Source organism: Sturnira hondurensis, unplaced genomic scaffold (assembly GCF_014824575.4).
Source record: "Sturnira hondurensis isolate 20B ecotype Veracruz unplaced genomic scaffold, ASM1482457v3 Scaffold0006413, whole genome shotgun sequence".
NCBI lineage: Eukaryota > Metazoa > Chordata > Mammalia > Chiroptera > Phyllostomidae > Sturnira > Sturnira hondurensis.
In genome coordinates this window covers 58,243,821-58,270,687 of record NW_028079044.1, presented here as the reverse complement: position 1 = coordinate 58,270,687, position 26,867 = coordinate 58,243,821, and the positions used below count along the sequence as shown (strand labels likewise).

The 26,867-nt window shown below is 47.1% G+C and overlaps 1 protein-coding gene across 1 annotated transcript in view; it reads left to right on the top strand.

The window, feature by feature from the left end:
• The first annotated feature begins 227 nt into the window (after positions 1–227).
• The window catches only part of NOL10 (nucleolar protein 10), a 64,867-nt gene continuing 38,227 nt past the window's right edge, over positions 228–26,867 (top strand). Inside the window, exons 1-12 of the mRNA XM_037048713.1 lie at positions 228–397; positions 3,078–3,123; positions 5,403–5,501; positions 8,930–9,007; positions 10,298–10,335; positions 11,448–11,584; positions 12,418–12,483; positions 14,083–14,143; positions 16,430–16,515; positions 18,061–18,139; positions 19,405–19,554; positions 21,732–21,798. Coding sequence (XP_036904608.1) covers positions 332–397; positions 3,078–3,123; positions 5,403–5,501; positions 8,930–9,007; positions 10,298–10,335; positions 11,448–11,584; positions 12,418–12,483; positions 14,083–14,143; positions 16,430–16,515; positions 18,061–18,139; positions 19,405–19,554; positions 21,732–21,798 — 973 coding nt within the window. The 5' untranslated portion in view covers positions 228–331. The remainder of the gene's footprint in view (positions 398–3,077; positions 3,124–5,402; positions 5,502–8,929; positions 9,008–10,297; positions 10,336–11,447; positions 11,585–12,417; positions 12,484–14,082; positions 14,144–16,429; positions 16,516–18,060; positions 18,140–19,404; positions 19,555–21,731; positions 21,799–26,867) is intronic.

Below are 26,867 nucleotides of genomic sequence, written 5' to 3'. Positions count from 1 at the left end.
CCCGGGACTGCGACATTTGGGTTTGGACAGTGACTTTAAGGGCTTCCTGCCGCTCAGGACGTGGAAGGGAGGACAGCGGCTTTAGGCCCTCGCCGGCGGGACGCCGGTATCCCCTTCGCGCCCCCAATTCTCGCCCGCTCTGCCCCGCCACCTCCCTTTCCCAATTGCGCCACTCTCCTTCTTCCGGAAACCGGCGCTTTCCGGCGCCGGAAGTGCGTAATCAGCCGGTGCCGGCGGTGCGTGCCACACAGCACACGCCGCGGAGTCTCTGAGCTGATGCTCGTGGGAGCGCCCTGGTCTGGAGCGTGGGTTGTCGCTCTTCCGCGACACCATGCAGGTCTCCAGCCTCAACGAGGTGAAGATTTACAGTCTCAGCTGCGGCAAGTCCCTTCCTGAGGTGAGTCACCTGGGGTCCCCTCGGGGAGCTGTCCGTGCGGGTAGCCGAGGACGCTGCAGTCGCCGCGCCAGCAGCTGGGCCGTGAGCTTCGAGCGAACTTTGTAGGGTTCTGCAGGGCGGAGGCCTGGCCCTGTGGACGTTCGCAGCCGCTGTCTCTCCTAGGAGGAAACCGGGGCAGGTTGACTGAACGACATTTCTCCCTCGTTTCACTGCCGGTTCACCGGGTGTTTGTTGAGTACCCGTTAAGTGCCCAGTTCGAGAAAAAGCAGGCGTGACCGAGGCGAAGGCGGGCCTGGGTTCTGCAGAACTGATGCTGTACGGGCAGCAGTTTCTAACTCGCTGCACGTCACTGGATGTCGTTGGGTCCCAGGCACCAGGGTCGGAAGGGGCAGGGAAGATGGGTGATTCTTCCTGTGTTCTCATGCATACAACATGCGACGGCCCCAGTGAGGTGACTCATCCAGGGTCACACACCGAAGCTCTGCAGTTTATTGTTTCTTCCTTATAAATAATGGTCAGGTTTCTATGCAAAAGGGCACTTTTTGCAGAAGTTCCTTTCCGTTCTCAGATTCCTTGTTAGATTGTGGTCCTAAAACGTGCTTCATTATTGCTAGCATGCCGCAGTTGGTTCCAGTCCTGCCCATGGCCATCAGACTCCACCTAGCCCTTCTTCCGCATGGCCACCCCTGAAAGACTGGGAGCCAGTGATTAGGTAGTTCCTTTCTTTTTGGAATTCAGGTTAAATAATTCCCTGGCTTCCAGCTGTTCTTCGAGCACCAGGACCTTCTTGGCTTGTTCATTCTACGCAGCTGTGGAGAAGTGACGTGGCGCAGGCAGCCCTGCTCTGGGTGCCGGGTATCTGGGACCACGTTGGGGAAAGAGCTGATAGAGGAGCGAATGGGAGCACTTCTGATAAGATGATAAGCGCTGTGAGCGATGCATGACTTGCATAGAGCTGTTCCGGGTGAAGTGTTTTGGAGAAAGCCTTCAGGAAGGGCCTCTTTACCAGAGATGACCACGGCTGTGTGGAAACTTGGACTGTAAAAAGGAGCCAGTCACGTGAAGATACGGGGAAGTTTTTGGTGTCGAGAGAATGGAAAGCCCAAATGCCCCACAAAGGGCACACACTTGGCGTGTGGGAAACACCGCAAGGCACAGGCGTGACCATGACAGGTGGAATGAGGGGAGGGATTGGGGCAAGTGAGGCTGGAGAGCCGGCCTTGCCGTCCAGGGTGGGAAGTTCGGGTTTTCCATGTGCTGCTGGAAGTCGCTGTTGGGTTTTAAACGGGGCTGTTGTGTCGCAGGTGACCACAGTGGCGGAGGGACGAGTGGGGGCCAGTCAGGTGGTCCAGCTGAGAGATCTGGTGGCTTGGGCTGGAATGGTAGCAAAGAAGATGCTAAGACGCATGGGGTTCAGGAGGTAGGCCAATGGGACTTGCTGATGGATTGGATGGTGGTGAGAAGTTGAGATGAAAGGAAGGAATCGAGAGAGTTCTTAGGGTTGGGGTCTCAACAACTGGGTGCTTGGTGGGCAAAAAGAATCAAAAGTTGTATTTTTGGCACTTGAGGTTTGACGTTCTAGTATCATCAGTGGAGATATTGAGTCAACAGCTGTGTGTGCTAGTTTGGTGGGTTCTCTGAGTCTGCTTTTAAAGTAATTCTAACTTAACAGATTGCCCGTGTTTCTTTTTTTTATTTATTTTATTTATTCAAGTACAGTTTTCTGTTTTATATTCCCTGCCCTGCCCAGTGGGGTCTTTTTTTTCTTTTTAACAGTGAGGCGTCTGTTTAGTGTGAGAATCAGCTCATCGGCATTTCTGGAGCTCTTTTCCTAGGTTTCTGATTAAATTACGGGACAGTGGTAAAGGGCCATTCTCTATTAGCGAGGACTTTATAGAATCCAGAGACGATGGCTGAAATTAGTGACAACTTCCAGTTCTTTGGTGAACTTCGTCCCTGCCCCATGTGGATCTGAGTCTCGTGTGCCCTGTGGTAGAGCTGTCCCTTTGCATAGAAATGCCTGAAGGAGCTTTCCTTCCTTCCCATCCTCATGTGGTAGAGATTTTTAGCCCTTCAGGGTCCCAGGCTCTAATGTAGAAAGAGATACCCATCTCCTCTGCTTTACCCCACGCTTGTTCGCTCAGACTGTCCGAGACCACTGCTGTGTCAGCCGCCCCCATGTGGAACGTAACTTCCTGAGAAGAGGAAATTAACCCCCTATTAGAGGGGCAGCCGTGGTAATATACCTTTGTCCCGCTTGTATTAGGTTGATGTGAAAAAGTATATCGACTGCTCATCACTTTTACATCACTGTTAATTGAAATATTACTGCCTAAAATAAAATCAAAGACTAACAAACCTATAAATCTGTTCCATACATTAGATATAATGTTTGAAGCCTACTGTTTTCTCTTAGATTTATGAGATGAATTATTTTTCTTACATAAAACATGGTACTTGTAAAACTTTATTGTCTATTATCTGCAAATGTGTACAAGGAAAAAATCTAGAAAATCTAGATATGTTAACAGTCGGGTTAGGATTACAGAATATTTTTATTTTCTATGTTACATATTTATATAAGGTTTTAAACTTTTTAAGCATGAGCATGTTAGTTTTGCCAGCAGGAAGACAATTCCAGTAAGCATGTTCTCAAATGAAGCCTCTCCGTTTTCTTTAGTGGCTTTCCGACAGGAAGAAGCGGGCACTGCAGAAGAAAGATGTCGGTGAGTATCCCTTCCCTGCTCCATCAACGCTCCACACCCAGGTCACAACCCCGCCATTCTCTATTGTTCCCATCCTTAAGTGAGGTTGACACACGTGCAACGGGAGACAAGTTTTTGCCCTTTTCCATCTTAAGAAATCTTTTGTTGTGGCTGATATGTTCCTGGTGAGTGTGGGATTGATTTTACGGCTTACAAGCTAATAAGCCAGCCTTTTACCGTTTCGTGGGTAACAGCAGATGTGCTACTCCTGAGTCAGAGACAAGGACTCTGTCTCCCACATGCCGTGGCACACAGTGTGAGTGTCAGCTTATCTGTCACTGCTCCTTGCCCGAAGTCCCCCGGGGCACTCAGCAGGACCCAGATGGGTGTCTGTGTGCAGAGGGCCCGTGTTGCAGCCGAGGAGGGCCGGGGTCGGGAAGCGCCCTGCTTAGATAGCAAGCAGTGAGAGGGCCTGCTCCTTGTCCAGAAGAGCCGAGTTGCTGCCCCGTCCACGTTCCCAGCTGCGTACGGAACCCTGAGGAAGGCTCAGGTGAAGGAGTGGCCAGGGCCTGGCCGCCTGCCACTCCCAGCAAGATGTGCGGGGATGTCAGCGGCCCACGGGGGACTGTCTCCTACCGTCTCCACCACCGCTTTGCTCTCCCGTGTGTGAGTCGTCCTTTGTCAAGTCTGTTTGCAGTTTTTTCAAGACAGAGACAATGACCGTTTTCGTTCTGAACAAAGTAGTTTACATACAGGACATAGGAACGTGAACAATAAAAGATCATCACGGAAGATTTTGAGTCTTTAAGTTACGACAGCAGGGAAGATGGGCATTAAGGCCAGCTCTTAAATTACTTTGGACAAATTTCCATCATATCTTCTCCATTATAATTTTTTTATATATGAAGGATGACTTACTTTCTCATTCATTTTATTTGTTATTCTCTAAAAATCAAAAGACCTAAGGCATTACAGGATTTTCTCGATGAGAGAGAAATCCCCGAGGCAAGCATTTTGGAAGAGTGGGCTTTCTGTAGTACTGACGCTGGACATTGGATCTGTCCACCAGGGGGGAGCAGAGGCTGCTGCTCCGGTAGCGTTGACTGGCTCTGATTCCTTCACAGTCCGTCGCTGCCGTCAGGTGCGCTGGCGTGCGAGAGGGCGTTCGGAGCGTTTGGGGGGAGCCGTGCCTCACTGACTGTGTCTGTCAGCCCATCTCAGAGCTGTTCTGTGTCTTCCATACTCAGTGGGCCACTCCTGCTTCATTGGTCTGAATCTTACAATTATATTCAATGGACAAGGCAGTAATGGGCCATAGTCCTTTCTTAAAGAATTATTTTTTATTTATTGATTTCAGAGAGAGAGGAAGGAGGGTAGAGAGAGAGAGAGAAATCTGTTTGTTTCACCCGTCTCTGCGCCCATGGGCTGCCTCCGGGACGTGCCCTGACTGGGAACCGAACTCGCAACACTGGCACATCTGGACGATCCTCCAGCCAACTGAGCTGCCTGGCCAGAGCTAAACAGTCCATGTAATAGGCACATTGTTATGATAGCAGCCAGCAAGAATCTATACTTTTTTAAAATATTTTTTATTTGTTTATTTTTGAAAGAGAGGGAAAGAGAAGGAGAGAAAGAGGGGGAGAGAAATAGCAATGTGTGGTTTCCTCTTGCACACCTCCTACTGGGGGCCTGGCCTGCGACCCAGGCATGTGGGCTGACTGGGAATAGAACTGGTGACCCTTGATTCTCAGGCCAGCGCTCAGCCCACTGAGCCACCACAGCCAGGGCGGAACCCACACGTTCTCGGGGGAGAGAACCAGTTTCTGGGAGAGCCGGTGCAGGTTTTGGTTCGGAGAGATCTCAAGTCCCCCTCTCTCCCGGACCCTCTTGGCTGTGAGTCGCTGGTGCCAACAGAGGCACGGTGGTAGCCATTTCTTACGTAACGTAAGGTTTCGAAGGTTTCAACTTACTATTGAGAAAAAACGTGGTAAGATTTTTGTCTTAGCCATGATTGAGTGATGGTAGTGGTTTAGTGTTTATTCTATTCCCTCATTAGCCAGGTCTTAAAACCTGATGTTTTCTAATTAATGGTGTTTTTTTCCTTTTTGAAAAATTAACACAAGATACTTAGTGTAGAAAAACAATGTATGAGCTAAGAAGAAACTGTGCCGTGTGGTAGGTGGGGCTCTATTGGTGGGTTTTCCCGAGGCTCGGAGGCCCGGGGCCTTGCAGATCTGTTCGTCTTCCTGCGATGCGATCACGTGACCACTAGGCCAGCTCTCTGTTTTCTCTCTCTGCAGATGTCCGTAGAAGAATTGAACTTATTCAGGATTTTGAAATGCCTACTGTTTGTACCACTATTAAGGTTTCAAAAGATGGACAATATATTTTGGCAACTGGTAAGCATCTTTTTTGTTATAATTTATGTACATTTCATATCAGGAAATATTATGGTGGGATAGGTCACTTTTTAAATTACCCTAACACTTTACCATAAAGAATTTGAAACATAAACATATTTTTAAAAAGTATATAGTGAACTTTCATTTATTTACCTACCACTTGGATTCGCCAGTGGTTTGCTGCATTTGGTTCACCACATGTCCATCTGTCCGTCCTCACATTGCAGATGTCAGTACACTTTCCCTCTAAAAAACTCACGTGTACACCATTCACCCGAGTTCAGTGTTTATTTGTGGCTTTTTGACGTAAACTTACAGTGAACTGCAGGGGTCTTTACCATTTGATGAGTTTTAACAAATTCGATGCCCGCAGAGCCCGCACCTGTTGAGGTTGGAGCTCCTGGTGCCCGAGGCCGCCTTCACGCCCCTCTCGGTCAACCCCGCTCCCTCAGGGCAGCGGGGCTCTGATCTCTTGTTGTTTGTACCGCAGGCGAAGTTAGCCTGTTTCAGAACTTTATGTAAGTGCACCCATACACTGTGTTTGCACGAGACTTAATTCATCTGGGACTGCGTGTTTGAGCTCCACACGTTGTCACGTGTGTCTGCAGTTCATCCTGTTTAACAGAATCATTATTACCAAATAGTTCTTCCTTACAGGAATGCACTGCATTTTGTTTGTTCTCCCTGTGCTGCACCCCTGGCTGTTCACACTTCTGGCCGTTACCGGTGAAGCACCGTGCACCAGCCTGCTCGGGGGACAAGGCCAGGTCCCGGGGGACATGTGTCTAGTTTGGTGTCAGCTGCCAGACTTTTCCCACAGTGGTCGGTCATGTTACCTTCCGACCAACAGTGAATGTGAGTTTCCAGAAGGCCACTTTTAATACAGTGATTTCATACATCGCATACTTAGCATTGTATGTCACTAAGGCTCCGTGTTAACAGTACCGAAGAGCTATGAGTATGTGCATATTTGATGCGTTGCAGTTTAAGAACAGTGTTACCCAGACATTTTTGGTGGCGGTTTTGGCACACAGACCCTGGGAACTGTCTGTGTACGTTTTCTTGCTGGCCGAGCACTGCCCGTCTCTGTCCCTTTTTTAGCCACTTTCTTACCCCACAGAGGTTTGTTTGTCTGCATGCCAGTCTCTCGTCCCGCGTTCTGGCTCTGTCAGTGTCAACGCTCTCCACGTCTCCTCCTCCTAGCTTTATGTTTAGAACAGATAAGACACCATGTCACACATGTAACTAACTACATAGAACATACACACTGTTACATGTGTAACATGTGCTATATGTAGTCACGTGTGCACAATGACAGTTTGGTCATTGACTGGCTACCTATATGACAGTGGTCCCAGGAGATTACAGTGTAGCTGACAAGTGTCTGTCACCCAGTGATGTCTTGGCCACTATAATATCAGCACGACTCACTGCTCGCATGCTTGCGGAGGTGTTGGCAGGAAAACCTGTGCTGGCAACCATGTGAACCTACAGCACATGCAGGTACAGTCAGGGGGCTGTCCAGCTAGGTGCATGTGACTGCGCCCTACAGTGCTCACACAAGGATGAACACGCCTGAGGACGCAGTTCTCAGAGCGTGTCCCCACTGCTAAGCAGCATGGGACTGCATAGTGAGAGAGAGAGTGTGTGTGTGTATGATCTGTGCACTCTGCTGTCTTCAAACAGGACCTCAGGCTTTGGTGCATGCCCGTACGCATGGGACCACCATGTCCTATCTTTTAAAAATATTGGTTTAAGAAAAAGTGAGTCTATTCTTGACTGCAACCTTGATGGAGGTGCATAGGATAAAACACGAAAGGCCCGGAACTGCACTGTGCTCTCTGCTCCGGCTTCTCTCTGTCCAGAGTGCGGCGTTACCGTTGCTGAGTTTACAGAGATGGGGCACGTTGTGGATGCCAGTCTTGGGCACCCTCACGCTCTCCGCGCGCTCTGTCGCAGTGCACAACATTCTGGCAGCTTTCCACGTCTGTGGCAGCCCCTTTATGAACTGTGTGATGATTTCCCCTCATTTATTTAAACATTTCCTATCAGCAGACATTTTATTCGCTTTCAGATTTTTTGACCATTCGTAAACAGTGCTGCTGTGAACTTTCTCATGTCTTCGCTACACTTGTGGGTGTGTGTCTTTCCATTTGATTTTGTTTGTAAATTTCAGTTTACATTCAGCATTTTGCAGTAGTTTCAGGTGTACAGCATAGTGGTCAGATTGTCACGTACCCGCAGGGTGCTGCCGTGGACCAACTCAGCACCTGCCTGCACCACATACGGCTGTCACTGTGTCACTGGGTCACTGGTTGTGCTCCGTGTGCCGTGCCATGCCATATAGACCGTTCTGTGACCTCCGGGCTCTGCTTTTCTGCCTGGCACCTGTTCCACTCAGTCCCTCCCTCCAGCCCCTCCCCTCTGGCAGCCGTCCTCTGTTCTCTATCTGTGGGTCTGTTGCTGTTTTGTTTGTTCGTTCATATTGTTCTTAATGACTTAAAGTGTCGAACGTGTGAAGTCTTGGGAGATAATGTCTGAAAATAAGGTGAAAGCCAGACATGGCATATTGCTTTGATAAAATGAAAAGTGCAGGAGTAAATTACAAGTAGGTTTTCCAAAGGCAGTTGGCATGGCCCCGTTGAGACTGAATAGGGAGAATAGAGAGAAAAGAGAAAAGAAAATAAAGAGAAGGTACGTGAAGAATACAGTGTATAGTAAGTGCTTAGCTAATATTAATCCCATTCTCTCTAAACTGATTTAAGAAAAAAAGTTTTTGTATTAAAACATATTTTTTCTTTTAAAGGGGAATCTAGTTTTCATTTTTATTGCAATAGAAAGTAAGGTATCCATTGAGCATATTTAAAATATGTTTGGCTGTAGATAAAATTTGATATATTTTCTCACATAACAAACTGTGGCCAGGCCAGGTGTGCTGTGGGTGTGTTTCTATAGGACAGATTTTTGTAAGTTGAAACACACACACAAAGAAATGTGGATTCAAGGTGCATAAACACCACGTAGTTTTCAGATACTGCCCGCTGGTCCCCAGAGAAGCTGTAACAGTTTGTCACCAGCAGTGATGACGTGAGAGCACTGTGAACCCTGCCCCAGCTTTTCGTCTTTGCTGTTCTGATGGATACAGACGATTTTACTGTTTTACTCTGCTTTGTTAGATTATTTATAATCTAACACTAGATTATATGTGTTAATTACTTGTATTTCGTTTTCTGTAACTTCTTTTAAATATCCTTGCTCATTTTCCCCTTGGGACATTGGGGAGGGCCGCTTCTAAATTCTTTCCTTACATGTGGTTATAGTGAATCCTGCTTACCTCTGCAGAAAGTACATCTAGCACATCTACAGGAGACTGACAATGATAAGTGTGTCCTGAAGGTTTTACATCACAGTAATTTTTTTTATAGGAACATACAAACCTCGGGTCCGATGCTATGACACGTATCAGTTATCCTTGAAGTTTGAAAGGTGTTTAGATTCAGAAGGTAAGTAAGACGTTAAATTTGAATTCATGACAGTAGCTACTTATATGTGGCTGCTTTTCTGCTTATTGAAGTGAGAACAGGTTGTGTGTTCATTTTCTTTGCTTTGTGACAAAGTACCATAGATACCCATTTACTGGCTCCCAGCTCTGTAGGTGAAGTCCATCAGCACTCTGGTGTGTTCTGGACTCAGGGCTGGGCTCAGGGTGTCTGCCAGGTCGGACGCTCATCCAGAGGCACAGGGCAGGAATCCCCTTCCGAGCTTTCATGTCACTGGCAGCATGAGGTTTGTTGTGGTTCTAGGATCAGGGCCTGTTTCCTGGTGGCTGTCAGCCCGGGGCCACACTCTGCTCCTAGAGGCTGCCTGCAGTCCCAGTTACCCAGTCCCCTCCACCTTCGAACAACAGCTCTCAGGGCCCTTCTTGGTCCTTCTGACTCCCTTCTGCCGCCAGCGGGAGGAAACTCGGCTTTTAAAGGGCTCCTGTGGTTATAAATCGCCCCTTAGCCACATGAGGTGGCGACTCACAGCATTCACAGGTCCCACCCACACTCTCCAGACAACGGGACTGAGCGTGGGGAGGCCCATTCTTAGAATCCTGCCAGCACAGAGGCAGGTTGAAGCGGGGCAGTTCGGCCATCTTTATCAGGCGGCCTCCTGTTTGAGATCAGGGCAAACGGGTGGGGCCTGTGTCCTCCTAACTTGTCTCACGGAGACAGACTCCCTGTGCTGCTCATCATAACTGTTTCCACCACGAATGAGTAAAGAGTTACTGTTCTATGTATTGATTTCTAGAGAGAGAGAGAGAAACATCATTTGTTGTTTTACTCATTTATGCACTCATTGGTGGTTTCTTGCATGTGCTATGACCGGGGATCGAACCCACAACCTCAGCGAATTGGAACGATGCTCTAAGCAACCGAGCTACCCGGCCAGGGCCACTATTATCTTTTTTTAAGCGAAATTTTTAGTGTTCTTTAATGTCTATTTTATTTTGAACATTTCAGAAAAATTGGCAAAATTTAGAAGTCATTATGTTTTGTGAATTTATTTTTAAATTGGTGTTAGTTCTCTACAAAATCTAGTCGATGAGTACTGAGAAATTAAAAGTTTAAAGTTTTCCATTTGGTGTTTTGGGAGCAATATAATATGGCAACTTTGTTTTTATATAGGGCAAAAATTGTAGAAAGCTCAGCGTTTGTATATTACTTTTATGTTGAATTAGAATCTTTGCATTAAGTTTGCATTTATTAATTGATGATTCTGTTTTCTTCTTACTGTTTCTTATTTTTCAGTGGTCACATTTGAAACATTGTCTGATGACTATTCAAAGGTACACTTGAGTGGTTTGTGCCCTCAACACATGAATGAGTGGCATTTCTTTTTGTAATGTGTCTTTATGGTGTTTCCATTGTGAAATTTAAAATGGTTGTTTAGTAAACCTGTCATTTTCTGTTAATATATTTTTAGTTGGTTGCATGTGTAATGTATGGTGGCTTTTCAAACAACAGTGATAGAGGTAGCGTTTGTCCAATCTGACATTGAAATAAATTTTCCATACCACATAGGAAACCTTGTCTGTATTTTTAAGAATTGGCAGCAGTCATGTTTTTTCGATTCCAGATATGTGATTTTTCATTACTGCACTAAAGCTAGAGAGGTATTTGCCAGGTCGCCGTCATATTCGTATGCGAAAAGTAAAATAGCAATGTTGTATGTTTAATTTTATTAATTCTGCAAATCACTGGTCATGGCACATTCTGAAACAATTCAGAACACAGCCAGCTATGTATATATATATATATATATTTTTTTTTTTCCTTTGCCATATTCAATTTCAGCGAAAAACTTTTAATGATGCCCGATGTCATCTTGAAGGGAAATTGAATTTCCTGAGCTGATAGACTTCCTATGTTGTCTTCAGTTCTGGAAACTATGGAGTGTAGTCCATCCTTTTGCCTATGGTAGCCTTTTGTCATGTGTTTGGGGACATGTAATTCTATAATCTGTTTGACCTAGATATTGATTTGCTTTTAAATACCACCTGCAGATTTTAAAGATACCTTTGTAATTCATTAAAGTTAAGTTTATACACATCTATCAAACCCTCTGTGATGATGTGTACGTGGGAATTACTCATCGAGGGTGCTGAGCAGTGCTCTGTGCTGTGAGGTGTCGGTGTCAGAGGAGGGAAGGGCTTTTGTGTTTAGCCTTCCAGTCAGAAGGCAAGGTTTGCAGAAAAGCTCTCAAGGGTGCAGGAAGCCACTGAGTGCCCGCGGAGGGTTTGATTCTTAGTCACAGTGCCTTGTCGTGTGGGGAGCTGTGTGTGGAGATGCGTGTTTACAGAGGGAAGGAAGGCGGGGAGAGAGATCAGAGGCTTCTGAGCTTTGTTAGTTTTAGCGATGATGACACCTAAGCAAACTAATTTTCTTGTTTCATTTTCAGATCGTCTTCTTACATAATGACCGATACATTGAATTCCACTCACAATCAGGTTTTTACTACAAAACCAGAATCCCGAAGTTCGGGAGAGACTTCTCTTACCATTACCCGTCCTGCGACTTGTACTTCGTTGGCGCAAGGTATCGGGTCTGACTCCCTTTGTGTTCGCCTCCACCTCACTTCCCAGGCAGCTGCTGTTCTTAACATCGAGGAGAGGAATCGAAAGGAGAATAAGCCACGATCCCTAGTTCCAAAGCAACAGGATGTCCTAGAAATTCCATCTCTGACTCTTTCTGGCATGGTGCTGTGAACCCAGGGGGAGAGGGGCAGCCCGAGGGGGTCACATTAGTGGGGAAGCAAGTTTCTTAGCACCATTGCAAGGCGTTTAAAAGCTTTTTATTCTTACATGATGCCTTCTTTATGATTGTAAAAATAACACAGCTATTTGCGGATATTGGAAAATATAAAAATATAAAAAAGAAAAAAATCATAATTACGCCATCCGAGGAGAACCCTTATTAGTCTTTTATTGTAGTTCCTTCTAGTCTTTTCATATATGCACATGTACGTATGTTTTAGGTCTTGTATTCTCTGCGTTACTTATAAATAATAGTCTCCTTAATGACTTCATTGTATTTCCCTGGCACACGGGTGGTTCAGGTCACTTTTGTACAGGAGCAATCTCACTAGTAAATGATTATTTTTAGGTTTAGAGTACACTTTTGTATTTTACAAAAGAGTGATGGTATGTGAGTGAGACACGCACATGTAAGGGTGGGTGAAAGCAGGTTGAGTATACAAAGCAGTTTATTTTTGTATTATTAATTATTGTATCATTCTCCATACAGACAACTGTAAGCCTACTTTGCCCACCCTTGTCTATATTTTTAAAGATTATATTTATTTGAAGAAAAGTTTATCGTAGCTTACCTTTAAAGTTACCATATATTTAACTTTTTGTATTACTTTGCAGCTCTGAAGTTTATAGATTAAACTTAGAACAAGGACGGTACCTAAATCCTCTACAAACAGATGCTGCGTGAGTACTTTGGTTTAAGAATATTGCTATGCTTATTCTGGCCAGGAGGTGGAGCCAGATGCTCAGGGTGTTACTGAATAACGTTCCCTGCGACTGCGGTGCTGGGCCACTTAATTAAAAGGGAGTCACATTAAGTTTTCTTTCTTAGACAGAAAATTTACTGAAAGACCTAATGATTTCTTAAAATTTTTAATAAAAAAACATATTTGAAAGTTTCAAAATTCACTAAAAAGTTCAGTTTATTGTTTTTCATAGTCTTTAAATTTTCATTCATAATTTTGTTCTCATGGAAAATTTTGAGTTAACTTGGTACTATTTTAATTTTTTTTATGTTTTTGCTAGCAGAAATTTAAGGGTTTTTTCACTTTTATTTTATCATACATTATTGCCACATTCTTGTTTTATTTAAAGAGAAGTCTTTTAAATAAAAGACTTCTATCATAATGATAGAAGCTATCATAATGATAATGTTGAGTAGTAATAATAATAATAATAGTGAAGGGAGTTACTATGCCAGGCATTATTCAGTACTTTATGTATATTAACTCATTTTAAACTTGTAATACATTCTTATGGTGGGAGCTGAGGCTCAGAGACAGTGAGTGTGGCTTGTCCCAGTCACACAGCTAGTAAGGGGTGGAAGCTGGATTGCTTCTTATCTGTGTGTAAAGAGCTGGTTGGATTTTCCTTATTGCTTTGAAAGGGTCTTTAAAGGTTGGAAGAACATGTCCTGATAAACAGGTGAATTCTCAGTATTTCTTTTCACATTGACTTGAAATCCTCTTATTTCCTTTAAAAAAATGATAGTGCATTGTTGAATAACAAAAATTTATCTTTCCTTTAACTGTACAATTTTCTGTGTATAATAACAGCCATTTTATTTTTTACCCTCACCCAAGGACATGCTCATTGATTTTAGGGGAGGGAGAGGAGTGAGAGAAATGTCAGTACGATAGAGAGACATCGATCGGTTGCCTCGTACGCACCTTGACCAGGGACTGAACCTGCAGCCCAGCCATGTGCCCCAAATGGGCATTGAACCTGCAACCTTTTAGTTCACAGGATGATGTTCTAACTGACTGAGCTATACTAGCCAGGGCATAAAAGCCATTATTGTTGCATGTCTTGTACACTGTGCTGAGCATTTTATCGTTTTTCCATTTAATCTTCAGAACAACGAGATGAGGGAGATGAAGTATCCGTTCTTCAGACAAAGAAAACAAGGCTTAGAACAGCCTGCGCAGCTGAAACTGGTCACGGCTCAGCGTCGGCCCAGTTGCAGCCTGTGTTCTTTTTGCCTTGGGAGCAAATGTATTGAGAAAGTAGAGTGAACCTTTGTTCTCATGACCGTGTGTCTAAGGAAGTTCTTCCCTGTCTCATCCCCTGGGAGATGGAGTGTCGCCCTGGGAATCAGACACCTTGGTCCCTGTGTGCCTGACTTAACTCTTCCGTGCCTGGGAGTTTTTCACGTGCAGATGACCGAGAGAATCTGCGTGTCTTCTTTCTCCGCAGGTCATTGTTCATTGAGCGAGTCTACTGGGTGTCCCTCCCCGTAAAGTAGAGGCTAATAGGCTCTTCCTTGTTGCTTTGTTGTTTTAGGGAGAATAATGTTTGTGACATCAATTCAGCGCATGGCTTATTTGCCACGGGAACAATAGAGGTAAGTGTATCCTGACTGAGTTTTAAAAAAAAATACTTGTTTTACTTTTGATAATGAACAAAATTTTGTTTAAAGACAGAGTTGCTTGGTTCCTGAGAGCCGCATGCTAACGAGACGACAAGCCCCAGGTGTGGTTTCTGTGTAGGACGTTGTTAGGTTGCTGCCGACTGTCCAGTCTCGCCGCTGGTGTGGTGCGCTTTGACTCTGGTCTCCCGGCGCTAGACGGGAGGTCACTGCTGGGTCCCAGCTCCAGGGGGCAGCATGACAGCCATTCTTGTTCTTAACAGGAGGCACCGTGTCACGGAGCCCAGCTCTCTGCTGCTCGTTAGTTTGATGGCTGCGAATCACTTTCCCTGAGGCCGTTTCCTCTTTGGTGAAACGGGAATAATAATCCGACCGTGCCACCTTTAGAAAGGTGCTGGTGAGAACCCTGTGACCCAGCCTGCACGAGAACGTTATCACCTGTGAAGGCAGGTGGGGCTGTCACTTGTACGGCCTGTATAGTGCATCCAGTAAATACACAGTACTTTCCTTTTGTGTATTTTTTCTTTGAGGAGGGGCTTAAAAATTTTATGTATTGATTTTAGAGAAAGAGGAAGGGAGGGAGCGACACCGCACTTCCCTTCAGACCGCAGTACCTCTGGTTCTGTGTCCTTCACACTGGACAGGGTTTTTCTAGATTCGTGTTCTTAAATACAATAATGTTAAGTACCCGTGGTAGTTTTTTTTAAAAGCAAATATGTCAGAAAGATATTATTTAAAAAGTGTCCTCTGTGCCTTTCAGTCACCGGTCATACCGCCCAGAGGCACCTCGTTAGTGGCTGGCAGTGTCACCCCTCGGGTTCCCTGTGTGGATGCGCGCGTGCACTAGTGCTGGGACTCTGTAGCTCACTCACAGATGAAGTTTCCCACGGCACTCCGCTTCATGTGATGGTGTAAAAATACGCATTTTTGTACAGCGGTGCTTACAATCAATCACAATACCCAACTAATCTGTGTGAACAGATGGACAGGATTCCATCGTTTGAATATTCTGTAGTTGATGAAACCAATCCCACACGGACGAAGCCTAAGTCTCTTTACTCAAGTTATTTTTATGTTAGGAGATCAGGATTTGAAACAAGATGCATAATGTTGATTTAATGGAAACATGTAAAACGATATTGGATGTGTTATAACACTCTTATGCCTAAATCAGGCCAGTGGCTCATTCTCTTGGTTAATTCTTTTCTTGAGATTACCAAGGGAGGTTTTAAAATAGTTTCCTTGAAAAAATAGTTTTTAAATAGAGTCCTTACAGAGCAATGTAGGCTGGACAGCAGGACAGCGGTTTGAGAGGGAGGGCACCTGTGAGGCCGGTCGCTCGGCCACCAGGGCAGCCCTGGGATGCGGTGGCGGGGAGCAGACCCCTGGCCCCACGGCTGGGGTTCCTGAGGTTTCCTGATTGTTGGGGCTTGAAATTTCATATGCATAGTCAGACCAGACTTTTAAAATTCATTTTTACATTAATTTTGGTGATTTTAAGGATTTTTAAAAAGATTTTATTTCCAGAGAGAGGGGAGGGGAGTGGGGGAGGAAGCAATGGTGTGCAGGGGAAACATAGATGGGTGGCCTCTCTCGTGCCCCCACTGGGGACCTGGCCCACAATCTGGTCATGTGCCCTGGCTGGGAATTGAACCGGCAAACCTTTGGTTCACAGGGCAGCATTTGGGCCTCTGAGCCGCACCAGCCAGGGTGGTATGTTGGATTTTGATTTCTTCTGTTTCAGTTGCTCTAATATTTATTACTTGTTAGTATCAAAGTCAGACAGTGAGGGTTTGCATTTTGTGCTTTTCGAAGTGCGTTAGATCGCAGGCTTTAGCAATAGGAACAGTCACGTTTGGTCCCAAAATCACTGTGGTTAGAAAAACCATTTTGTATTTACTCTGCAATTTATCTGCACACCCATTTTTTATTTTTGAAGTGTAGACTTGTCTTCTTTATGTCTGTGAAGTCTGTTGGCTCATTTGGAGGAGACCTAGACCAGACCAGACCGTTGGGAGTTGTCTGCTGCGTGATTTATGAGATTTTGTTTAGGTGTTTGTGACAGACACATTTGTTAATAATAAACGATGAATGAGATCACACCTTCCAAATATATTTGAGGCCTTGCTTTTAAGATGGTTAATGGTGTAAGCGATTTTTTATCTTTGTGCATGTCTGTGTTTTATTACCAAGGCCTTTTTGGTGTTCGTCTAACAGCTTCTAGGGGCAGCTCGTGCCTGAAACTGCTGTTTGTCTGTGCAGGGCCGAGTGGAGTGCTGGGACCCGAGGGCGCGCAGCAGAGTGGGCCTGCTGGACTGTGCGCTAGGTGGCGTCACAGCGGACTCGGAGTAAGTGGGGGTCAGTTGGCAGTTTCAATGTCGATCAGCTTCTGTTTGCAGATGCGTCGGTACCAAACTAATGTCAGGCACCAAAGGATGGGCTTGTTCAGACTTGGGTCTGAGGTTGTAGTTTCTGTGGTCATTTTCTGTAGAAACCCTGGGCTCTGAGAGCCCACTGGGTGGGTAAGCCGGGTGGGGTCCCTCTGTTAAGATGGGTGCAGATACGGATAGGGATGGCAGGCTGCCATTCTCTGTAGGGGACGCATTATTTGCCTGCCTGAGAACCCAGTAGACTCAATTGGAAAAATATAGAAACTATTGTGAGACTTAAGTAAATTGGTTACAAAATAAATGCACAAAATATATGGCTTTGATATTTATCAGCAATGTCCAGTTAGAAAGATACGAGGGAAGCAGTTTACATTTGTAACAACAAAAATCGTAAAATACTGAGAGATAAAGTTATCTGAGAAAATGACAATTTATTAGGAGACAAAAAGTTTGAAAAAGTGAAGAAAATAACATATTACTGCACTGAATATCAATTGGAGAGTTCATCTCGAAGAGTAAATGACTGCGAATAAGGTAGGCGAGCGGCCTTGAGGTTTCCACCTGACGCGCACTGTAGTTCTGGGCTGAGGCTGTAGGGGGCGTGAGTGACACGAGGATGCTGGCAGTCAGCAGTCTGGACCGTGTGCAGGTCCTGGGCCAGGGACACCCAGGCGGTGAGTGGTGAAGCGAGGACTGGCGTTCGTTCCCGACTTGTCCCCAGCGCCTTCTCCACCCCAGCTCACTGCTCCTGGTGCTGCTGCTGGTGGCTGCCGAGTGAGATGCCTGTTCCGGGTCCGTGACCATAACCATTCATCATTCTCGGTACTTTTAGAGATTCCTGGGCCCCCCTTTGCACCCCAGTCTTTTATCTCAGCCTGGACACAGCCAGCTTTACAAAGGGGAACGGGCACACCCTGCCTGGTGTAAAGTGGCCTCCTCCGAGTTGAAAGGAGGGTGTTTCTGTAAATACCTGATCCTGACTTAAAGGGGGAGATGCTGCCCTACAGAGTCTTTTAACTGGTTTTGTATTTTCAGAAGGTTTTGTTTGTTTGTAGCTACTTTTAGAATATTACAGTTTTTAAGATGATGTACAGGTTTTTAAAGGTAGATTACTTTTATACACAGCTTATTTTTTATTTTGACTAAGAAAGTTTGGATACAATTGCCTTTTTACAAAGCAAGCTAGACATGGGACTTCCCCATTAGAATTGAAGGATTTTTTTTAATGATTTCGTTTATTGCTTTTTAGAGGGGAAGGGAGGGAGAAAGAGAGGGAGACATCAGTGTGTGGTTGCCTCTCACGTGCCCCCCACTGGGGACCTGGCCCACAACCCAGACACGTGCCTTGACTGGGAATCAAACCAACGACCCTTTGGTTTTCAGGCTGGTGCTCAGTCCACTGAGCCACACCAGCTAGGGCTAAAGTGAAGATTAATAATGAATCTGTTTCTTGGAAGAAGGTTTGGCCATGCACACAAGGGCCGTGAATGTTTTGCCTTCCAGGATAAACAGCCTACCAACAATCTCTGCTTTGAAGTTCCATGGCGCCTTGGCCATGGCAGTCGGAACATCCACAGGGCAGGTGAGTATGTTTAAGTTGGAAACTTCACATGTGAGTTAGTACTTCAAATCCGTGTATGTGCCGTGGGAAACATCCTCGGGTCTTCGCCATGGAAACGTGAAGTGAGGCCCTTTGCAGGGTGGGGCAGGAGCAGGTTTACCGCTGTGAGTACATGAAGCACAGGACTTAGTCCTACAGTATTCTTCATTGATTACCGCATTATTTTCCACACGACTGCTGTGAACCTCCTTCTGCCCCGCCCTGTGTGAGGCGTGGAGAGAACACTGTAGAATGCCATGTTCGTGGCACCCCAAGAACTGTGCTTCTGGCCTCAGGGCAGGTCCGGGGGGCACTCGAGCTGAGCTGCAGGGGGTCTGTGAGCAGAGTGCTGCGGTCTGAGCGTTTAGAATTCGGGCCGGGTCCACTCCTGGGATCCATAGTGCATTTAAATGTACGTTGAGGGCCCGAGAATTCCTGTGGACAAGAAATGTGTTTAATAAGTATTTCCAAAATGTGTTTGTCCCGGGTATGTTTTTCCTGCAGCACATGAGCTGAACCCTATGCGGTGGGGGTGCTGGTCTAGGACCGTGGGTGAGACGCCTGCAGAGGCTGCGTCCCATCTGCTCCTCCTTCCCTTCACGGCAGAGCGCCCGCTGTGAGTGCGCTCCTCCCAGACCTGGTCTGAGACCCAGCCTCCAGGACAGGCACTGCCTCTGCTGTCATGATCAAGGGAGGGCCTGTCACCTGGTTCAGAGATTGTTTCCCCAGGCTCCTGCTTCTAATGTCAGGGCTCTTCCTCTCACCACCCCCCGCCGGCCCCAACTGCCCCCAGCCATAGCCTGGCCACCACCATCTGTCTTGACCCTCCCAGGACCATCTCCTGTACGCCCGTCTGTCTGGTGTCTGTCACTCGCTGCGAGAGCACCTGGTACTCAGCAGGCCCACAGTCCATACCTTCCTCGAATTCCCAAATGACAGAAACCCTCGCAGGCTTTCCTATCTGTTCCTTTCTTGGCGTAGCTCAGGAGTTCTCGGTCTCGGTGTACCTGAAAATCGCTCTCAGGGCTGAATTTGTGAAACCACCTTCTCTGAGGGCAATCGAAGGGCTTGTTCTAGAGCGTTCTGCTGGCTGACTCGGGGACCCGTGCATCTGGGGGGTGCCGATCCTTGTACTCATAAAGTGGCAGGGAGGCAGAGGTGGCCACTGTTGTCAGCTTGTAAAGTTGCTTTCTAAGATAAAATGTTTAGTTTGTTTGCACAGAAGTAACTTGTTTTTTTCCTTTTAGGTCTTGCTCTATGACCTGCGGTCAGACAAGCCGCTGCTGGTTAAGGATCACCAGTACGGGCTGCCCATTAAGTCACTTCATTTCCAGGAGTCTTTAGACTTGGTTTTGTCTGCAGACTCTCGGGTCATCAAGATGTGGAATAAGAACTCAGTACGTGTTTTTCTGTTGAAATTTCTATTAAAACCAGTATTTTCTTAAGAATATTTGATGTTCTCTCCCCTCAGCTGCAAGTATTGTTTTAAAAATGGCAAAATCTTACGTTGCTAGTTTAATCTGCCTTCTGCTTTTCATTTTAAAACCTAGATATTTTCAGAGAAGTAAAGGTTAGCTCAACTGAGAAAACACTCATTCAGTACAGCCTTTAAGCATTCTTTGTATATAATTAATTACAAACTTAGCATCTTTAGTAAAAAAAAAATGTCACTTTTTTAAAAAAGATTTTATTTATGTATTTTTAGAGAGAGGGGAAGGGAGGTAGAGAAACATCAGTGTGTGATTTCCTCTCACATGCCCCCTACTGGGGACCTGGCCCGTAACCCAGGCAAGTGCCCTGACTGGGAATTGAACCAGCAACCCTTTGGTTTTCAGGCTGGTGCTCAAACACTGAGCCACACCAGTCAGGGCTCTTTTTTTCCCCCTTTTAATTCATTTCTGAGATGAAGTGGGTGGAAGTCTAGCAGTTTCGACCTTAGTTTCCGGAGGGCGAGCATCTGTCTCTGCTGTGGTGCTGCCCATGCCCAGGACAGAGGTGCTGCTCACAGCCCCACACAGTTCCGCTGCTTGTCAGAATCCATGGCTGCTCGGACCAGCACTTCCGTGTGGTCAGTTCCCAGAGTGGTGACCTGACTGAGCCGACGCTCTTTTCCCCTCTGGACGTGTGGTGGAGATTCTGAGTTGTCCCCAGGTCGTGCCCTGCCTCTCAGGGCCAGGTGTCTGCTTACCTCCTGCGGCTCCGGCCAAGTCAGGGAGGAGGAGAAGGCTCCAGCTTGTCTCAGTTCTGGGGAGGGTCGCCCCGATGCTCCCCCAGGAACCGACTGCTGCTCACCTTTGTTGGCTTCGAGTTGGGGGGTTGTGAGGGCTTTCTTAGGAAGTTTCCTGGTGTGGCCTGGAATTTTCTATGTTCTTTTTCTGGTAATCCAATCTAATGTCCTTTAGAACAGTATTTATTGTCAATGCTAGAAATGCTGACATTGTATTTTGTAAAATTCATAAACTGCTAGGCAAGTTAGAAGGTGCCGTTGACCTGGCTTTCATGCTAGTTCAAGGTAATGAGTGTCGTCAGTTTGGATGTGTCCTCCCAGGCCCTTTCACTGGAGCGTATTTTTCCCGAGTGTGGAGTTTTTTTCTATTCCATGCTGTTATAGTTCTCTTTTTACCCTTCCTTTTTTTCTTCTCTCTTTCCTTCCTATTTCTGTGGGAATTGAGAAGAACACGGGGGTAGCTGTGTGAATTGCAATGTCTTGAATGAGAACTTGGCTGCTGTTTTTCAATGAGCACGAACTTGAGCCTCCCCCTTGCCGTGGGAGGCTCTGCTCAGGAGCTGACGCGTGCAGGAGCTTTCACGTCGGCCCATCAAGTCCCCGGGCTGCAGTTGCTACGATAAGTTTTATTTTGTTGTTGTCGATGACTAAATACGCCCTGTGGACCAACACCCACTCTCTTGGTTTTGCTTGACTGGCTTTCCCTGTGTATCTTTCTCGTCAACTTTTTCCATTCTCATCTTACCTGCTGCCTCTTGTCTTACTTTCCTTCTGTGATTCTTTTAAAAAGAGCACGTTCCCCACCACAGTTAAAATGATGTGTGACAGCCATCGCCTCGTGCGTGTGCAGGGTTTCGGGGAGAGTTACTCTGCACTCCTCATCGTGCTCGGCCCTCGGAGCCTGTGGCGCAGGGGCAGCAGTGGTGGCCCCTCTACCACGCCAGCCCCCGCTGCTCCTCGGCTTCTCTGGGTGCCAAGTTTGACTGGGGCGTGTTTCCCAGGTTGTGGGAATTTGTTCAAGTTGGTGTACAACTTTATTTTAAACTTTACCCTCCCCTGTTGTGTAGACACTACCTTAAACCGTTTGTTTATTTTCTTGGAGAAGTCACCTCTCCCCCATGGGCCTCAGTTCCTTCGTCTCTAGAATGAAAAGTATTTGATAAATTGATCAAATGAATTCTCTAAGATACTGTTGAAAAACTTAAATTCTGTGATTCCAACGAGCTGATTTTATTTCTTCACATACCAGTATGTGTTTGAGCTATTTCTCAGTATATTTTCTTTACATGGGATTGCCAAAGCTGTCTTTCTCTATTTTAATGATTCCTTTTTTGGTTATTCTTTTAGGGAAAAATATTTACTTCCTTGGAGCCAGAACATGACATTAACGACGTCTGCCTCTATCCCAACTCAGGTATGCAGTATGTAGCCCTGGGTTACTCAGCGAGACCAATCTAAGCTATGCATTATTGGGTTTTAAACTCACTTTATTTCGTAAGACAGAATTTGGCTTCATCGGGACAGTTCTTAGATGTTGTATTTGCTTGAAAAGTCGAGAGCAGGAAGTGGTGTGGCTGATTCAGACAGTGGCCTCTCAGTGACTCAGTGCTCAGCCAGCCTCTTGTCAGTGGGAAGAGGTAACAGACAGAGGCAGGTGGCAGGTGAGGTGCTGGGTCAGTGAGCTCTTCAGCTCTTCCGTGCGATGAGTAACAGTGAGTGGGAATCCAGGTTAGGGACGGAGAAGGCCATGGGGCCGTGGGGTCTGGTGTGTGCAGGGCAAATAAGAGGAGATGGCAGGATTTAACAGTCCCTGCAGGGCAAGTCTGCGGAGAACTGGGGTGTGTGAGAACATGAGAACAGTCCCCACTCTCAAGCATGTTGCGCCGTGAGGGCAGGCACGCACGGGTCACTTGGCACGGGATGGAGGCAGAGCAGGAGAAGCTCAGTGGTGTGCTCAGGAGGCGCCTGACAGCGTGCGAGAGACCGGCTTCGACCGAGCAGCGAGAGAGGCTGTAGAGATCTCCGTTTGTGCTGCGTGTGCAGTGGCGAGTGCGGTTTCCTGGTGGCGTCTGGGACAAGGCGGTCCCTGTGAGGGACCAGTGTAAGGACAGCACGAGGCTAAGAGTGGGGTAGGTAGGACAGGACAGGCTGAGCTAGGGTTGGGTAGGGCTGGGTGGGCAGTGGTCGGGGAGGCGAGGACAGGGGAGGGCAGGGTACAGGAGCACAAGCTAGGCTAGGCAAGTCTGTGACATGATACCATCCAATGTGGCGCGATGCATGGGGCTTGCTTGGGGGAGGGGAGGTGTCTCAGTCCAGGGTGGGGTGGCCCTAGGAAGAATGAAGTGGGAAGGCAGGTGGCGGTTGATGGTGGAGGTCCAGGAATGAATGGCATGCTGGATGGTTTGGGCTGTGTGGTCTGGACCTGTTCAGCCTGCTCATAAAGGGTAGGTCCGTTTTGAACTGGCTTGAGCAGGAAGTGTGTTCCAAGCTGAGATCAGGAGCACAGAGAAGGAGCAAGTTTGGGAGAGAAGGATTATTCTTTTTTAACCATTTGAATATTAGGAGGAAATAGTGGCAGTGTCTGGCAGAGGGTCTCAAACCTGGCTGCCCATCAGTATCACCTGGGGACCTTTTAAAAGTACAGACTCCTCAGTCCCATTCCACATGTACTGACTTGGAGTGTCATAGGGCTGGCCCAGAAACATGTATTTTTAGCGGCTTCCCAAGTGATCGTGAAGCTCTGCCTGGACCTGCAGCCTTGCGTTGGTCCGGGTCACAGTAGAAAGTGTGGTCTCGAGGTGAGTGGGTCTGCAGACACCACCTTTAACGTAGGTCAATACAGGCTTTCCCAGCATGAGAGTGAACGGGATTTCTGGAGGGGAGAGAGCGTGGGAGATAGGAAGGGACAGGACCTTTGATGGGCTGACAGTGAGAGAATCTGCAGCTCTTGGAGTAGAACAGGAGCTGAGACAGGGTGATTCAGTGGGTGCTGCTCAGCAGAGACTAGGACCACCGAGGTCGAGGCAGGAGGGAAGAAGCAGACTTAGTTATTGCACCGGTGCCGCCAGTCTGGGGGACACATGCTGTGCGATAGTTTATCATTTACTCTTTTTAGAACCCTGTGTAGTTTTGAGGCACCCAGTGTTTTTTCCTTTCTGTCTGTCTGTCTGTCTTACGTCTCAGGAGGCGAGGGAAACTGTGGTCACCACTGGTGTGTGGCAGAGCCTTGGGTGAAGCCGCCTTCACTGGCCCCAGAGCCCAGGCTCTTTCTCGTTACTTTACGTGCTGTGAGCTCAGGAGAGACAGAAACTTGGGGTCTGTGTGATTAGTGCTCATCTGTGGCAGCCGGGAGGATTTTAGTGTAAGAGTGGGGTGTGTTCGACTCTGACGAGCTCAGGGCTGAACTGCAGATACAGGGTGGGTCCTATCCGGGACTGAATGTTCCACAGTGGAGTCTGGGCCAAGTGCAAGTTGAGTAAAACCAGGTGGAATTGAACTTGGAACACAGGAGGTGCATAGGTTTAGCTGGATAGGGGGAGAGTTTGAGGGCGGCAGACAGAGATGAGAAAGTTTTGGACCTGTGCTGTCCCCTTGGGTGCCACCAGCCACCTCTGGCCATTGAGAACTTGAGTGTGACCACTCTGAATTGGGGGGAGTGCTCTCTAAGTGTGACACACACCCCGGATGTTAAAGACATAGTAGTAAAAAAAAGGAATGTGAAGATCATTAATTTTTATGTTGATTACTTATTCAAATGAAAACGTTCGGGCCTACTGGGTTAATAAGGTAGATTAAAACTAATTTACTGGAATATTTTAAATCGAGTGTGTGGCGCCTGTGGGATTTCTGCGGGACACTGGTGGCCTGGACTTTAACAGAGGTCTTTCACAGTTCGGGGTGCTGGCGAGCTCAGGGCAGTAAAGTCAGCTGCGGGCGTGGTGCAGCCTCGCGTCACGGAGCGCAGCGCCAACCTCGCGAGAACGGAGGTGCTCTGCTCTTCTGGTAGTCGGGGCAGCGCCCGCCCGCCTGCCGAGTCCTTCCCCGGAGTGTTCTCTCACACCCAGGCCATGTCCAGCTGTCCCTGGTGATTGTCCCCCAGACGCCTTAGTCCATTCTTTAAAAAGTAGGATGTAATTGAAGTGTGAGTTGCACATCATTGTCGCATGTCTTCAGCTTCTTTCGATCCAAAATGGTCCCCTTATCTTTTTTTCCTGCTCCACAACACTGGGTTTTCCACGATCCGGTCATTAGTCTTGTAGAGACTTGTCCTTGTCCTGGATTTATGTGATTTCTTTCGTGCTGTAAGATAGTGTTTACCTTGTTCCTCGGGCTCCTGTATTTTTTTCTAAAACAGAAGTTGAATCTAATGCCTTGATACACCACGGGTTATGTGCTCTGGACAAGAGTAACGCCCAGGGCTGCTGGTCCCCCGTGCCGGCAGCCCCACCCGGGGCTGGTGAAGATGCACATGCTCGCTCTGTTGAGGTGACCACCAGGTCTCTTCATTGCAAAGCACACTTCTCTGAAACGTAAAAATTTTAAGAGTGATGCTTGGGACAGAGGCCATGGCTGTGCTGTCAAGTAACTGAGAAGAAGCTAATCAGACACAAAAGTAGCCAAATACTTCCTTTCAGGCGCTGGCAAGCACAGTAAGACGGGCCTCAGCTGCGTCCCTGGGGCGTGGGTCCAAGCGGGGCTGGTTCACGTGCTCCTTTCTGTCCCTAACTTCACCACGTCTTCTCCCTTTAATGCTGCTCTTGTTGTTCGGTGCTGAATCATTGTGAGCATGGTGATGTTTTAGAAAAGCCAAAATGTTCCTCCTCCTTTATCTTCTCTCTTACTCATTTTGGAGTGAAGTAGAGTCATGATTACTGTTTTGTAATGCTTTTCTGGTACTGAGATTGCTCAGAACCTTGGGAAATGGCTGCTCTTACATCCTGGCTTGTGTTGCTCATTCAGCTCTGCAGGTCAGGGCGCCCCAGAGGCAGCACTGCCCTTAGACCTGGTTGTGCGTCTGCCTCACTCAGTGCTTACTGAGCTCATGTATGACCGAGCCCCTGCCCCGGCCTTGGGCAGTCAGGGTCACCGGTTCCAGAACCGCTGGCAGGGAGAAAAGGAGAATTAGACCCAGAAAGACCTAATTTGGGCTTCATGATCATGCATATTACCCAGCTGCCATGTTCCCACCTGCCTTCTAGGGCCGTGGAGACGGCCAATACTGCCAGAGGTGAGAGAGGCTTTATTTTCGCCATGCAGAGCACAGAGCTGTTCGGGTCATCTGTAACATCCTTGGTGTCCCGTGTAGTAATGTCACCTGCTCCGCACTCAGACCAGAGTTGAGCACGTGGGAAGAAGCATCCTGGCTGCAGCTGGTCTGTGCCGAGCTGTTCAAGGCAGTGAACGATGCAGGGATGGACTGGGTTTGGTTTTGCTTTGTTTTTCAATTTCCAGTTTGTTACAGGTAGATTCTTTTGTAAAGTACAATGAAATGAATGACTACAGAAGGGTCACATGTTTGAATCTCACTGCAGTGTCGAATTGCTAACATAGGTTTATAAATGTTTCCTTTCACTTTCTACACTGTTCTGCCAGCCCTGCGCCAGCTGGGCTGGCCCCGGGACCACTGTGAGTGAGGAGTACTGTGTGGGGCGCTGCCGCTGCAGACTGGTGGGCCCCGGGGCGCGTGCAGGCCAGTGTGGGTGTGCGCAGGTTCCTGGCAGGTGCTGTTGCTAGGCCACTTCCCTCTGACTGTGGTCACACCACCCAGTGCACTGCCCTCTGGTTCACACTGGAGGTGTGTTCTTTCCACTCTAGGTGCTGGTGGTCTTTTAAAAAATATCTTTTTACTTTTGAAACCATAATAAACATCAGTATAGAGGTAATTTAAAATAAAAGCCATACATAGTTATACATTACTCTTTTCATAGAGAAATTCTTCTATTATGCACATTTTGAATTACCCTCACCCTCTATGTATATTGTCTTTTGCTTTTCAGTTTGATAATATATTTAAAACATCTTCACGTTGCTATATGGAGTTTATATTTGTGCTTTTTCGTGGTTTATAATTCGATCATGCAGGAAGTCCTTTCGTTTTGTTTTACTCAGTGGCGTCTCAGAGTCCTGTGGCCCCTAGGCTCCGCTGGCCAGGAGAGTGGCAGGTCCCCTCCTCGTTAGCTGTGTGCTGGCCTTAGCAAGTGACCCCATGGTCTGAGGCTGAAGCGCCTGGTGCAGCGTCCCACACTCTCCTCTCTCACCACTGATTGCCTTCACTTCTGCAGAACTTCCACTGGTCTGATTTTTCTGTCTCTTTCTCGTTAGGAACTTCCCAGACTCCTCAGGGCTCTGTGCAGCTGTTGGTCTTTCTCATTCCCAGTTGGGTTCCATCCTGACCGTCCCCACTTCAGTTTGGTTGGAGGTCAGCTCATGTCACTGTCCGTATATGGCCAAGTGAGGTCCTGCCCTGGTGTGGAAAACATCCGT